This window comes from Galleria mellonella, unplaced genomic scaffold, assembly GCF_026898425.1.
Source record: "Galleria mellonella isolate WM207_F2 unplaced genomic scaffold, CSIRO_AGI_GalMel_v1 utg606, whole genome shotgun sequence".
Classification (NCBI taxonomy): Eukaryota; Metazoa; Arthropoda; class Insecta; order Lepidoptera; family Pyralidae; genus Galleria; species Galleria mellonella.
This window is the reverse complement of record NW_026442126.1, coordinates 289,513-304,762: the sequence shown is the minus strand read 5'-3', so window position 1 is coordinate 304,762 and position 15,250 is coordinate 289,513. Positions and strand designations below refer to the sequence as shown.

Here is a 15,250-nt window from a genome sequence, read left to right as displayed (position 1 = left end):
ATTGTAGCCCCGCCTGCGCTAACGGGATACGCTGGCGGAGCACCAGTGAAGGGTGATAGATGAGAATGAAAACAGGCCAGTTAGCTCATCATGATGAATTCATCAGGAATTAACCATGATAGTTTCCAAAGGGGAACCGCGAGGAGGTCGACCTGGTTGGGTATATTGTTAGCAATAGGATTCTCAGTCTCCATTACTAACAATCCCTTTTCCCCCGGCAATATATAATTATACCTAGTGTTACTTTTTTCTTAAAAGAAGAACCAGATTTACCTGATAGCTGATTTTTGCAGCTAATTGAGAGCAGACAACTCGGGATTTCTCTATTATATTTTCGTTTAAACCAGGTTTCATTAAGAAGTTTCTTATCTGCACACATCAGCTGCAATAGCTTAAGTTATTGTCTGTAAACGGGGTTCACTATGAAACATTATTTAGAACTTTAAATTCGAATTTCGTGTGAACTACGGCACGTATTCATACCGAATTCAGGAGGTCTACTATGACATAAAATTCCGAATTTTCGGACTCATTTTCGTGATTTTGTTCATACCGAAAACTTCTCAGTAAATGGCGTTTAACATTTCGTTTGTCCTACCATATTTTTTAATTTTTATTTTTACCGCAAGCCATCTACAGGTAATTCGTTTTCATACGCTTGAATCTAAATGGTCACGTACAGTGCGGTTTCAAAGGAATTTTCTCCCATGAACGCTCAAGCTGTCGAATGAATTTCTTGCCGAAGTTTTCCCTAAAGATTACAGTATGGAGTTTTTAATAAGGGCATATTAAATTTAATTCAGGGTCGGCGATGCGCATGTGACACTCCTAGTGTTGCAGGCGCCCATAGGCTACAGTGACCGTTTACCATCAGACGGGCTGTATGCTTATTTGCCGCTTTCGTGGTATAAAAAGAATTAAAACCGTATTTTGTAATTTAATCATAAAATTTTAGTTTCATTCAGCATCGAAATTTTGGTAAACATTTCATGGTAGCTCCTCTGATCCATAATACATATATGTTACATTTACCAGAGGGAGACTTTGTACAAAAGTCGATTGTTGGGTACCTCTGTTCCATTCGTGTTTCTACCGTGAAGCAGTTGTGTTTGCATGGCTGTGTTTCGGTTTGAAGGGTGGGATATGACGTGAATTTACAGGGTACAGAGGAATAACACCTGAGTCCTCAGTAATGGTAACGCATGGGGGGTATCATGGGCGAAACAGTATACTCTGTTATGTCCATGGCACTGCTCATGTCTATAGGCGACGGTTACCACTTTCCATCAGCTTGTTTGCCATTCTAAGTAGTATAAAAAAAAAGTATAGATATCAATTTGACAATTTCTCGTTATTTTTTTTTATATAACTGTTATATATAGCCATATTTTTTTATTTCGACCCCGATATTTATAAGAAAGTCTTGATTCCAATGAGTAGGTAAGTAGATTTACATTCTCGTTAGATTTTTTTTAATGGATAATAATAGAATAGTAATCCCGCCTGCGCTAACGGTATACACTGACGGGGCACCAGTGAGGGATGATAAATGAGAATGGAAAGGCAGGTCAGTTAGCCCATCATGACGAATACACCTGGAATTTAGCACAATGATTTCCAAGGGGGACCACGTGGACGTCAACCTGACGTTCTCGTTAAAATATAAAATAATATAAACTTCGCAGAATATAAATTTAATATTATAAATACGAAACAATTTCAGGCAGATTCGTTATAATTATTAAATTACGCTAAATTTCGAGTTAGTTAACCTCTTAGTTACTAATTTCTGTTAAGCCTCCGAGCAATCTTTGGTCTTAATCCAAGACGAGCTCCTTCAGAGGCACCTTGTCGAAGAGTTTTCGTATCTCAGCGACTATTTTCTTCATCACCGCGTCCATGATCGGCTGGGACAACTCATTGAAGATGTCTTTCCAGTTGCTGTTGGCGAACTCGTGTATCGAATCCGCTGTAACCGTTTTTAGAACCGTTTTCAAAAGAGCTTTCATCTATACTCGTAGAAAACTATACTATCTGCGGATAACATGAGCTACATAAATGAAAAGACAATGGGTTTCGTTAAGAAAAAATGTTCCTGTATTAATTGTAGTTTTTTGTTTTTTTTTTAATGCATGATTAATGGAATGGCAACCCCGCATGCGCTAACGGTATACGCTGGCGGGGCACTAGTGAGGGATGATAGGTGAATAATAAAAAAGCAAGTCAGTCAGTGAATACACCTGGAACTCAGCACGATGGTTTCCAGGGGAAACGGCGTGGAGGTCGACCTGACAGGGTATATTGTTAGCAATGGGACTGGTAGCCCACATTACTAACGATCCCTTCCCCCCTATTAATTGTAGTTACCCACACGTGCGAAGTCGGGGCGGATCGCTAGTGTGGAATATAATCATCTTGATATTACCAAAGAATAATTTGGTAATAACAAGTAATAGCAAGGCTTACAGACACAATACCCACTAAAAATAATATATATATATATATATATATATATATATATATATATATATATATATATATATATATATATATATATATATATATATATATATATATATATATAAAAAACTACAGGCAAGGTATAAGCAAAGCCATGGATTTTACAGAGTATTTTGTAAAGTCCGTTGTAGGCAACGATTACCGCTTTCCATCATGTGGTGATGGCCCATACATGGCCCAAATATATATATAAATGTATATGTGTATAAGTATAAAAATATATTTTTTTTAATGGATGATAATGGAATGGTGGCCTGCGCTAACTTTATACGCTGGCGGGATACCTATGAAGGATGATAGGTGACAATGAAAAGACAGGTCAGTTAGCCTATCGTGATGAATCCACTTGAAATAGAACACGATAGTTTCCAGGAGGAACCGCGAGGAGGTCGACCTGACAGGGTGCATTGCTAACAATTGGGCTACTAATCCCCATTTTTAACAATATATAGGGGGATAATATATTTGTATTATTAAGTGGTGCAATAAAGAGTAAATAAATAAAAAAATAACAATTATGCCGTCATCAGAGTTACTGTTGGTAGCAAAAAACAAAAAGTTATTTATACTTACAAAGTTCCTTATTGCCGTTGAAGAGATTCTGGAAGTGAAAGCGTACATTTCCGTCCACCTGCTGGTTGTATCTCCAGTTTTGGAAGACCCAGTATACGTCTCCGGCAGATCGGCGCTCTCCCATTTCGAATGAAAAGTCCACTATGATGTCGGCTGTGAGAAGAATTACATAGCTTTACTTATTTACCAAAGGGAATAGAGACCTTCAATAAAAAAGCATATTCTTTCCTAAAAGATCGGCAACACGCCTGCAATTTTCCTGATGTTGCAGGTGCCTATAGGCGGTGGTAATTATTTACCACCAGCTATGTTATTAAAAAAGGGAGTTCGCAAACAAGTGCATTTTGTTCCAAATTTAAAACAAAAACAAACAAAAAACACAGTAAAGCACAGAAACGAAGTAGGAGACTTTGTAAATAAATCGTTTGAGGCAGTTGGGTTTGCATGGCTGTGTTTCGGTTTGAAGGATGGGATATGGCAGTGAATTTACAGGGTACAGAATCCTCAGGAATGGCAATGCAAAGGGGGTATCATGGGCGAAATAGTATATTCTGTTATGTCCATGGTACAGTTCATGTCTATAGGCGACTGTTACCTCAGGTGGGCCGTCAGCTTGTTTGCCATTCTAAGTGGCATAAAAAAGCAACATAATACGACCACGTGGACAAAGTAGCGGGTAAAAACTATATAAATTGAATATGAACAGCAGAGAATGTTCAACATACTTATCTTGATCTTGTATTTGCCGCTTCCCTCGATGGGCATGATGAGCAGTTTGCCGTTAAGCTTGTAGTCCCCAATCAGTACCGCTGAACACTTGGTCTTGATCTTTATCTTGTTGTCTTTGCGTCTGGAAGTATAATGAAATTGTGATATGTAGTTTGTTGATGAGTTTTAAAGAGTAAAATAATTAATGTCATAAAATCACGCCAATCGCCTGGTCCCTAATCTAAAATACCCTGTGTCGTGAAGGACCAAGTAACAATAATCCGGAAGGACAGCTAGAACACTCAGACCGGAGCCAATTCATAAAATTTCTTGTCCTAAATTGGCTCAATTTAGAATGGAACTTGGGACCTCGTTCGCAAAAAAGCATGCCCATGATAACGCCACGAAAGTCGTAATGAATGTAAAATGAAAAAGAACTTGTAACCCCGATTGTACTGACCACAAGGAGTTAACAGTTCAATACTGAAGGAAGATAGATGGAGTCAGGTTAATGCGGATTGTGACAAATTTAAGGTAATAACCGTGATGGTTTGAGGAACTGACAGGGTATATTGCTAGCGATGAACCAATTGGTTTACAAGACATTATTACTAATAAATCCCCCCCTCCCCTTCCCTCACATAATGAGATTATCTCAGAATCTTAATATCACAAGGGACAGCAATAGGCAAATGATGTTTCTATTGTACATGTAAGCGCTAAAACTAGCTAGCAAATCTATACTTATAATAAATCTGTCTAAAGAGGTCAATTCTGTACATAAAATATATTACCAAAATAACTATCAGGGGATGATTAGTGATCGATACTGATGACAAAAATGCAATCAGTAAAATTTTTGTCTGTCTGTCTGTATGTTCGTTATAGAGACAAAAACTACTCGACGGACTTTAACGAAACATGGTACAATTATTCTTCATACTCCTGGGCAGGTTATAGTATACTTTTCATCACGCTACGATCAATAGGAGCAGAGTAGTGAAGGGAAATGTGTCTGTTACATCAAAACCACTGAACCGTAAGGAAGGATATAGGCTACTTATTTTACGAAAAACGACGGGAACGCGGACGAAGTCGCTGACAACAGCTAGTGGACAATAAAAATAAATAAGACGAAGATGGGACCAACATTATACAGAGTCGTTCTCTTGTATCTTTGTGGTTTCGTCGATGAGTTAATAATTGAACAATAATTGTTACATATTCATAATCCATTAATATCCCATTACTGAACACGGTACTGTTTCTAGAACTGAGGCGGATATTTGATAATAATCTTCCACTACCACGCTAGCCAGGCTTGAAAATATGCAGTAGTGTATTGCGTTTCTCTAGGTACCTTTTGCTTTATTAGAGTGAAAACCAGCGACGACCCATTGTTATTATTCCTTTACCAAAATATTAGAGTTCGAACAATGGAGTCATCATCATCACCTTCATCTCAGCTTTAGTCTGTCCACTGCTGCACATAGGCCTCCCCCATAGACTGCCATAAGAAACTTTCCTGAACCACCTGTATCGACTAACTTCCTACAATGCATTTGAGGTCGTCACTCCATCAAGTCCATCTAGTCATCCTATACTGTTTTAAGAAAATTTATAGTCGAGGAATAGGCAGTAGCGTCTCTCTTAAAACATCACTAAAAGCCAAACTGCGGTTGCCAACTCGCATGCCAAACATGACAATTATTGGCAGAACCCTCCAATGGTAATAAGAGAGTACTCACGTTAAATCCAGTACGATGCACTTCCGCAGTCCTTTGACGACGCTATTCTTGAAGTCCATTTGGAGTCCAGCTTGGTTAGACTTGATCCGACTGATGTGCATCGGGTCCATTGAAATCATTTGAAGGTCGGCGTACCCCGCAGCTAGTACAGGCACCGCCTTTTGGGCAGTTGTCTTCAGGCAACTGCTATCCGATTGCCGACATGGTGTTATGAACGGCGCTGGAATATGTAATAATAAAAAAGGTTTGTAGATAAGCTTTAAGGGATGAAAATGAGATGGTAATTTCACCTGTAAAATTTAGAAGATTTAGTAGTTTTTTACACAGACTCGAGTCTCACCTTAATACGAAAATGTCCAGAAGACTTTGCACAAAAGTCGATTGCTGTGTTTCGGTTTGAAGGGTGGGATATGGCATGAATTTACTGGGTACAGAGAAATAACAAATGAGTTCTCAGGAATGGCAACGCATGGGGGGGTATCATGGGCGAAACAGTATACTCTGTTATATGCATGGTACTGCTCATGTTTATAGGCGACGGTTACCACTTTCCATCAGGTGGGCCGTCAGCTTGTTTGCCATTCTAAGTTGCATAAAAAAAAAGATTATCACTACAATCTCTGTCCACTGCTGAACATAAGCCTCCCCCACAAGTGGGGGTTTGCCAGTAGTCACCACGTTTTACAGGCGAGTTGGCAACTGCAGTCAACTTTCGTAATATATTAAAAGGGACGCTGCTGTCCATTGAGCATTTAGTTCCCTTAATCACCTCTTATGATACCCACGGGAAGGGAAGATGGTCCATTCTAGGCCAGGACGTACAAGGCGTTACAGTATTCGTCCACGATAATCTTCGAAACAGCTTATACGGTTTTAAATAAACTGTGTTGGCGCCAATTTTGTAATATATTCAGATAGTTTGTTACCGATAGGATAGTTCTTAAAAAAATCTAACCCAGTAGATAGCGATATAGTGGTAAGAGACATAACGTGTGCTCGATTAGCTAGATAATTTATAGATTTTTCCTTTTTTTTTTATACCACTGAGGTGGCAAACAAACATACGGCCCACTTGATGGTAAGCGGTTACCGTAGCCTATGAACGCCTGCAATACCAAAGGTATTACGCGCGCGTTGCCGACCCTGAAGAAACCTATTAACCCCCTTTTTGAAGCATCCCTTGCTGTAGTCTCTTGGGAAAACCTCGGTAGGGACCTCATTCCATATCCTGAGTGTTTGTGGGAGAAAGCATCTCTGAAACCGCGCTGTACGCGACCATTTAGGCTGTAGGGTGTGAACTATCTGTCGATGGCGAGCCGTACGATGATAGAAAGTGGCTGTATAGGCATCATATTGAATAATTCCTCTGAGCACAATCCGTTGTACAAGTGGTAGAACACGCAGAGTGAGGCAAAATAGAAACATTAATTGTAATAATATACTATCAACACAAGACTAACACAATTTTATTGGGGTAAAGGGATCGTTGATAATAGGATCTAACAATCCTATTGCTAGGAATATCCCCAGCAGGTCGACCTTCACGTGATTCCTCCTGGAAACCACCATGATCAATTTTTGACGTATTCGCCACGATAGGCGAACTGACCTGCTTTATCCTCACCTATTACCTCTCACTGGTGCCCCGCCAACGTATACTGATAGCCCAAGCGGGGATACCATTTCATCATCAATCATTAAAAAGTAAACCCAATTTTATGATGACATAACATACAAAAATACATTTGAACAATCGTCATACAATACTATTTTCATGTAATAACGATACAGATGCAATTATTATGTAAAAACAAAAAAACACGAAAGAAAACTAGAAAACCAGAGGGAGACTTTATACAAAAGTCGTTTGCTTGGGTACCTCTGTCCCGTTCGTGTTTCAACCGTAAAGCAGTTGTGTTTACATTGCTGTGTTTCGGTTTAAAGGGTGGGATATGGCATGAATTTACAGGGTACAGAGGAATAACACCTGAGTCCTCAGGAATGGCAACGCATGGAAGGTATCGTGAGCGAAACAGTATACTCTGTTATGTCCATACTGCTCATGTCTATAGGCGACGGTTACCACTTTCCATCAACCGTTGTTAATCAATTTTGTAATTCACTGTTTTCAAATAAAGATTATTATTATTATTATCAGGTGAGTCATCAGGTTATTTGCCATTCTAAGTTGTATAAAAAAAGACTTTTTATGTCATTAGAAAAAATCTTCAAAGATCATGTCTCTTACGTATTAAAAATCTATAAATAATGGGTATTATTCTAATGAATATTTAATTACTAATTTTGTAAGCAATTATGATAAAAAATACATTAACATGACGTATAAGACATACTACTTCTATTATACTCCCTTGAAACATACCAAGATTTTACTGGCATAAACTAGCTTCTGTTGGCAACTTCGTAAATGTAGATTTTGAAACTACAGAAATGAATGATAAAGACCATTTACAAGTAATATATCAAAATAAAAGAGACTGTAATTTTTAAATTTGACCTTCTCGAATACAACTGTGAAAATCGCATCTAATTTAGAGCAATACCTTTTGCATGATACCGAAACAAATATATCATCATCAGCCTTGAACTGTCCACTGCTGAACACAAGGTTTAACGATTTTGCCAGTAGTTGCCACGCTTGGCAGGCAGATTGGCAACCGCAGTTGGGCTTTGTAGATGTTTTAAGAGGGACGCTGCTATCCAATATAATATAGACAGATAAAAATTTTGGAAAATCCTGTTTTGTTTTTTATTACTCTTATTTTATCTCTTATTAAGACCACTTGCATAATCCAAGGTTGATATAAAATTAAAAATGCCAAATTTCCGATATAATTTTACGCTATATTTGACCATTTTTTATTTCTACATTACAGCAAAGACATACCACAGATACTGCCTTAAGTTAAGGCCCTTAACACCACTCATATATTTTTTTTTAAATATCCCCTATGTACAGTACACCAGAAGGAGGCTTTGTACAAAAGTTGATTGCTTGGGTACCTCTGTCTCATTTGTGTTTCAACCGTGAAGCAGTTGTGTTTGCATGGCTGTGTTTCGGTTTGAAGGGTGGGATATGGCGTGAATTTACTGGGTACAGAGGAATAACACCTGAGTCCTCAGGGATGGCAACGCATGGGGGTATCATGGGCGAAACAGTATACTCTGTTATGTCCATGCTACTGCTCATGTCTATAGGCGACGTTTACCACTTCCCATCAGTCAGGTGGACCGTCAGCTTGTTTGCCATTCTAAGCTGTATAAAAAAAAAGTATTGTACAAGCATCGTCCAGTTACGGTATAATTATGTATAAATAGATTATTCTTATTGCATTCATGTTCGTCACACGCACATAAAGAACAAATGTACCTAACATTATATTCAACAAAAAATAAACGACTTTAATAGTGACGTGAACACAGCGATGGACGTCTAGAAGATTCGTAGGCATTATAGATACTTGGATTTACAACTCGGAAATACGTGTCTGCATGTACATATATAGGATTTGCAATAGTTTTTCGCTTCGTAATCTAATCCTAAACTAAGTAAAACTTGTACAGCTGATAGAAATAACATAAACTCTTTTTTTTTGTAAATATGTAGAAAACACCTAGACCTAGGGGGGAAGGAATTATTGGCCTGGGATCTAGCTTTTTTCATTGCTAGCAATAAATTTTATCAGGTCGACCTCCTCGTCATCCCAGGAAACTATCATGTTTAATTCCAGGTGAATTCATCACGATAGGCCAACTGACTTGTCTTTTCATAGTCATTAATCATCTCTTATTGCGTGCCTATACCATTTGGCGCAGGCGGGGTTGCTATTCCATTATCATCCATAAAAAAAAAAAAAACACTTAAACCAATACAATTAGATAACCTTATTCATAGAGTCAAATATTTTTAAGTACTGTGCAGGAATCGAATCCGCGACCATTGGAAGGTAAAGTGGTATGTTAAACTGCTAGATCATCAAGATCGCCAATTTTGAAAATTGTTTCAGTATTAACGTCATCATCTCGTAACATACCCAAAAGACAAATAACAATAACGACAAACGCCACCAGTGACACCCATCACCCGGCTCTCAAGTTAACATACCTTAACCTCTTGTTATGAAGAACCAGGCAGCGAATATTTGAGGTTACAATCCAGAATTCCCAGATCCGAGCTAAAAACCCGGGACCTTATTTACTCTTTTTTTTATACAACTTAGAATGGCAAATAAGCTGACGGCCCACCTGATGGAAAGTGGTAACATAACATAACAGACATAACAGAGTATACTGTTTCGCCCATGATATCCCCCATGCGTTGCCATTCCTGAGGATTCAGATGTAATTCTTTTGTACCCTGTAAATTCCCGCCATATCCCACCTTTCAAACCGAAATACAGCTATTCAAACACAACTGCTTCACGGTAGAAACACGAATGGGACAGAGGTATCCAAGTAATCGATTTTTGTACAAAATCTTCCTCTGGTAAAGCAAAGCAATGTATTCATTCCAGCAATGTATCCAGACCACGAAGATAATCAACTACTAAATACTAAAAAGTTTTGAAAATCCTTTGAAAATCGCATAATCCGCGCCTTTGTTTAGTTGTTAATCGAAGGAAGTTCTGAAGACAACCGGATAATAGTTGAGAACCTGGTATACGGTTGATAAATAATAATATAGCTGCCAAGTGCCGTTTGCTATTATTACTTTCACTGTGCCAGCGATTACTTGAGTGCATCACCTTGACATGCATACATATTGGTGTCAAACACAATCGTTATGTTTCCCTAGATCAGCATGTTTATAAACGCGTACCCATACTAGTAAACACAAAATAATACTACGTATAATAAAATTATCGCTTTGATAATGCACATGACTGAAATATTTTAGGAAAATTGATAAGACCAACAGAAGCCCAAATTATAATTTTTAAAATTTTGTCTGTCAATCTGAATGTTCGGATCTCACTCAAAAACTATTAAGACAAATTGGATACGGTCCTTACAGTTGTATTCCTGAAAATCCAATTTAAAATCTCGTGTATATTTTATTTTGTATGTAACTACCATGACCAATGTACTAGAGGGAGACTTTGTACAAAAGTCGTTTGCTTAGATACTTCTGTCCTATCTATGTTTCAACCGTGAAGTAATTGTGTTTGCATGGCTGTGTTTCAGTTTGAAGGGTGGGATATGGCGTGAATTTACTGGGTACAGAGGAATAACACCTGTGTCCTCAGGAATGGCAACGCATGGGAGCTAGCATGGGCGAAACAGTATACTCTGTTATATCCACGGTACTGCTCATGTCTATAGGCGACGGTTACCACTTTCCATCAGGTGGGCCGTCAGCTTGTTTGCCATTCTAAGTTGTATAAAAAAAAATCATTAAATTATGTATTCACGTCTGTAAGCAACGGTTACCAATTCCAATCACATAGATCGTCCAGCTTAATCGCCATTTTGATTTGCACAAACATATAGCCCATAATTAGGCTTCGATAACCATAAACAGATCAGAATAGGGAAAACTGAAGTCTCACATGGAAGAATTGATTCAAGAAAGTCTAAGATGATAATAATATTAATTAAAATTTGACAATTAAAACAAAAATAAACATCATTCTAGACAAATATTCGCAAGATTGACTGGAAGACATCTATTTGGAGTTAGTCCACCTATACCATCTACCTGTATATGTATTTATTTACCTAATTCTATAATATACAATTTTACATTAAGCACGCCCTTTGATAAAAGAAAAACATCAATATGTTTAAACTACTCGATTACCAGAGGAAGACATTGTACACAAGTCTTTTGCATGGATACCTCTGTCCCACCCTTGTTTCTGGCATGAAGCAGCTATAGTTGCATGGCTCTATCATTTGTATATCAATGGTGTATTATGAACATTAAATTATGAGGTACAGAGGCGTAATACCTTAGTGCATACAATGGTAACGCCAATAATGGGGCGTACCATGAGCATAGTATTTTATGATATATCTACGAGAATTTATAATTAGTTTTATTATACTTTTTAGTAAAAAGATATTATTTTCAGGATGTAATTTATAGCAATTCAAATCGGTCTTGACTCGTCAAATAAATATTTCAAAAAGAAGAGTGACCATACATTGATAATATAGCAAGAAAATAAAATCTTTTGTTTTTTTATGCAACTTAGAATGGCAAACAAGCTTAGGGCCCATTTGATGGAAAGAGGTAACCGTCGCCTATAGACATGAACAGTATCATGGACATAACAGAGTATATTGTTTCACACATGATACTCCCCTCTGCATTGCCATTCCTGAGGACTCGGGTGTTATGCCTCTGTACCCAGTAAATTCACTGCCATATCCCACCCTTCAAACTGAAACACAGCCATGCAAACACAATTACTTCACGATTAAGACATGAATAGGATAGAGGTAAACAAACAAAACGACTTTTGTACAAAGCCTCCCTCTAATGTTTGGTCCCCAGATGTATTATGGGTGTAAAAATATACCGCTTATTGTTTTAAGTGGTTTCATGACACCGTTATTGAATTTATAAAAAGCATTTGTAAATTATTCAGTTAATAAACATACTAAGTTAATTTATACAGAATGCCTAATAATTTTGGACAAGGCTGTATACATTGCAGGCTTAGATTATATAGATTGAATGTCTCCATAGAAATGCTTCGAGAAAAATGGGTCAAATTTGTTATACATATTTGCGTGATAAATAGTTAAGAGAATAAAGGAATCATTATAACTTTTATATTTATTTTGTCTTATAATTTCTGCATCTTTTTAATCCGTAAACACTTATTTTATTTATTAAATAATAAGTCAAAATACATTTTATGCTTAAGTATATAGTACACTGATAAAAAAAAACAAATCAGCTAATTTGACAATTAGCAGACAAAAAGTTAACCCCTTTGTTGAGACTGGATACTCTATCTATATAATCTAAGATTACGGGGCATGGAGGACTTCCTTAGTCCTCAGGAATGACAACGCACGAGGAATTCCTGTCACGGGAACTGTGTATTAGGTATAAAAAAAAGGCACAACTCACCCGTATTTCCTCCATAGGCACATATATACACAGAAAAACAAGTAAACAAGAAAAATAAAGTCTTCATTTTGTAGAACACTTGACTACTATCATGTAAGTGTCTCTAAACAGTGAAACCACTAATCTAGCAGTATTTATACCTATCGGATGGACCACAATCGATTATAAAAGCGGTTCACAATGAACCTTACTGGTACGGTAATAGAGGTGCTAATAAAGACAATATTTTGTTACAATAAACCCATGTCATCAATTCGTATCTTATTGATAAGTACGTAATATATGAATTAAGTTTTCAATAACAATTCATATGCAGCCTCAATTTCAGTGCCGGACTTAGGGGGGACGGACGGGGTACCGAGCTCAAAGGGGGCGCTGAGATCTAAGATGGCCGCTGTAGGGTCACACTGAAAGAAAGTAGATCTTATTATGAATGCTTAAAACTTGACAAATTTACAGTTTCCACTGCAGTGTCGTGCAAATTGCTATTAAAATCAGTACGTAATAAGACTGTATGTACATAACCTAAACCTATTGGGGGAGAGGGATTGTTAGTAATGGAGACTAAGAATCCCATTGCTAGCAATATACCCAACCAGGTCGACTTTTTCGCGGTTCCCCCTGGAAATTATCATGGTTAATTCCTGATGAATTCATCATGATGGGCTAACTGGCCTGTTTTCATTCTCATCGATCACCCTTCACTGGTGCTCCGCCAACGTATCCCATTAGCGCAGGCGGGATTACCATACCATTTTCACCCATCAAAAACTTAAATCTATTTTTTTATATGGGGTTTTCCATAGAGTTATAGATGAAAGGGATGTGTTAATAATAATAATTATTATTATTATTATATGTATAAGATTGGATGTGAGTGGAATGGAATTGGCTAGATTCCGGAATGAAAATTAAAATAAATGATGTAAACGAAAGGATAAATGTGTAGTTATGTCAGTATAGTTGATTGAATGATTGATTGATTGGTGTGTTTGATAGAGTTAATTTTTTTTTTATGTCGCCGTCGCCGCGTCGTCTATAATTTGCCCAGAGGCCCTAGGTAGTAGACTAAAGCCGGCCCTGCTCTGGCTGTAACTTTATCTGATATTATATTACGACGTGCGTTAATTGTGAACAAATTATATATTTTGACATAGGTAGAGTAAAATATATAAAATTGCCCACAAATTCATAATTGAAATTTGATAATAAAAAAAAATAGGAATAATTAAAATATTTCGATTCTGGATGCAGACATTACACAGTACAGACATGCAATAAAATTTCTTAGCACCTTCAAAAACAGGAGGTTTTCTTTTCGTCTGTATTTTCTCTGTGTAGACCTTCGGTAGACGACCTCTTTATGGCAGTCTGTGAGAGAGGCCCATGATCAGCAGTGACCGGATAATGGCTGAGATGTTATGACGATGATACTAGTAGAATTGGTCATACTAATCTGACAGCTGAACGCGACAATAGTTAGAAAAGCCACAGGTATTGCCGACTACTTTCTTGGTGTAGCGGTGTACACGTTGCTTTGCGTAACTGAGGTCGCGGGTTCGATTCCTTATCGGGCTTGTATTCCTTTATTGTAGACAAATATAGTGAACATTTAACTGTACAAAGGCGAGCTTATTTCTAATAAGAGATTTTATTTAATGAAATCAATTATTTAAAAGTAAAAATAGACACACATACAATTTATGTACATTGCAATAAAAACACTTATAATGATTAGCATAAACTTATTTGTAGGATAAATATATATAAAGTATAATATAAACTACATAATAATTACACAAAATACATAAAAACATATAGTTTATACATATACATACAAGGTGTATACATACATATATATAACATACATAATTTAAATACGGCATCAGAGTGACAGATAGATAGATAATCTTTATTGTTTCCTCCAAAAAATTGCAATAGTCAACTTATTCTAGATATAAACAAGTGATGGGTAATGCTCCCTGAATCGATGCTTCAATATATTTGCCAAATAAGCAATTCGGCCATTGCATTTTTGGCCCGAGTCTGGATTTTTTGGATTGTGCCTCTAGAAGTCTAGATGTTCGTTACCGGGTACATTCATAACTCATTTATTTAATTATATATTTACATAATATTATATATTATATATGGCCGGGTAGTCCGGGAATACAATAGGTCACTCCTTCGTTTCCCGTGTCGTAAGAAGGATGGGTAGCAGAGTCTCTCTCAAAACATCTCTAAAGCCTAACAGCCGTTGCCAATCAGCCTGTCAAGTGTGGCCATACTCCCCAAGGGGGAGGCTCACGTCCAGCAGTGGATAGTTAAAGGCTGACATAAAGATGATTAAAAAATATATGTCAAGTGTCTTAATGAACAGTGTCTGAGTGTCCAGTGTCTGAGTGTCCAGTGTCCAGTGGCTGAGTGTCCAGTGTCTGAGTGTCCAATATCCAGTGTCTGAGTGTCCAGTGTCCAGTGTCTGAGTGTCCAGTGTACAGTGTCTAGTGTCTGAGTGTCCAGTGTCCAGTGGCTGAGTGTCCAGTGTCTGAGTGTCCAGTGTCTGAATGTCGAGTGTGTGAGTGTACAGTGTCCAGTG

The 15,250-nt window shown here is 37.4% G+C and overlaps 1 protein-coding gene across 1 annotated transcript; it reads right to left on the bottom strand.

Annotated features, from left to right (window-relative positions):
• Window positions 1–1,675: 1,675 nt before the first annotated feature.
• On the bottom strand, window positions 1,676–12,801 carry LOC113510024 (protein takeout-like). Its single transcript, XM_052899651.1, has 5 exons — window positions 12,655–12,801; window positions 5,550–5,769; window positions 3,819–3,943; window positions 3,094–3,246; window positions 1,676–1,969 (listed from the first exon to the last, which is right to left on the bottom strand). Exons 1-5 carry the CDS (start codon window positions 12,719–12,721, stop codon window positions 1,818–1,820), a joined length of 717 nt encoding a protein of 238 aa, XP_052755611.1. The 5' UTR covers window positions 12,722–12,801; the 3' UTR covers window positions 1,676–1,817.
• Window positions 12,802–15,250: the final 2,449 nt, after the last annotated feature.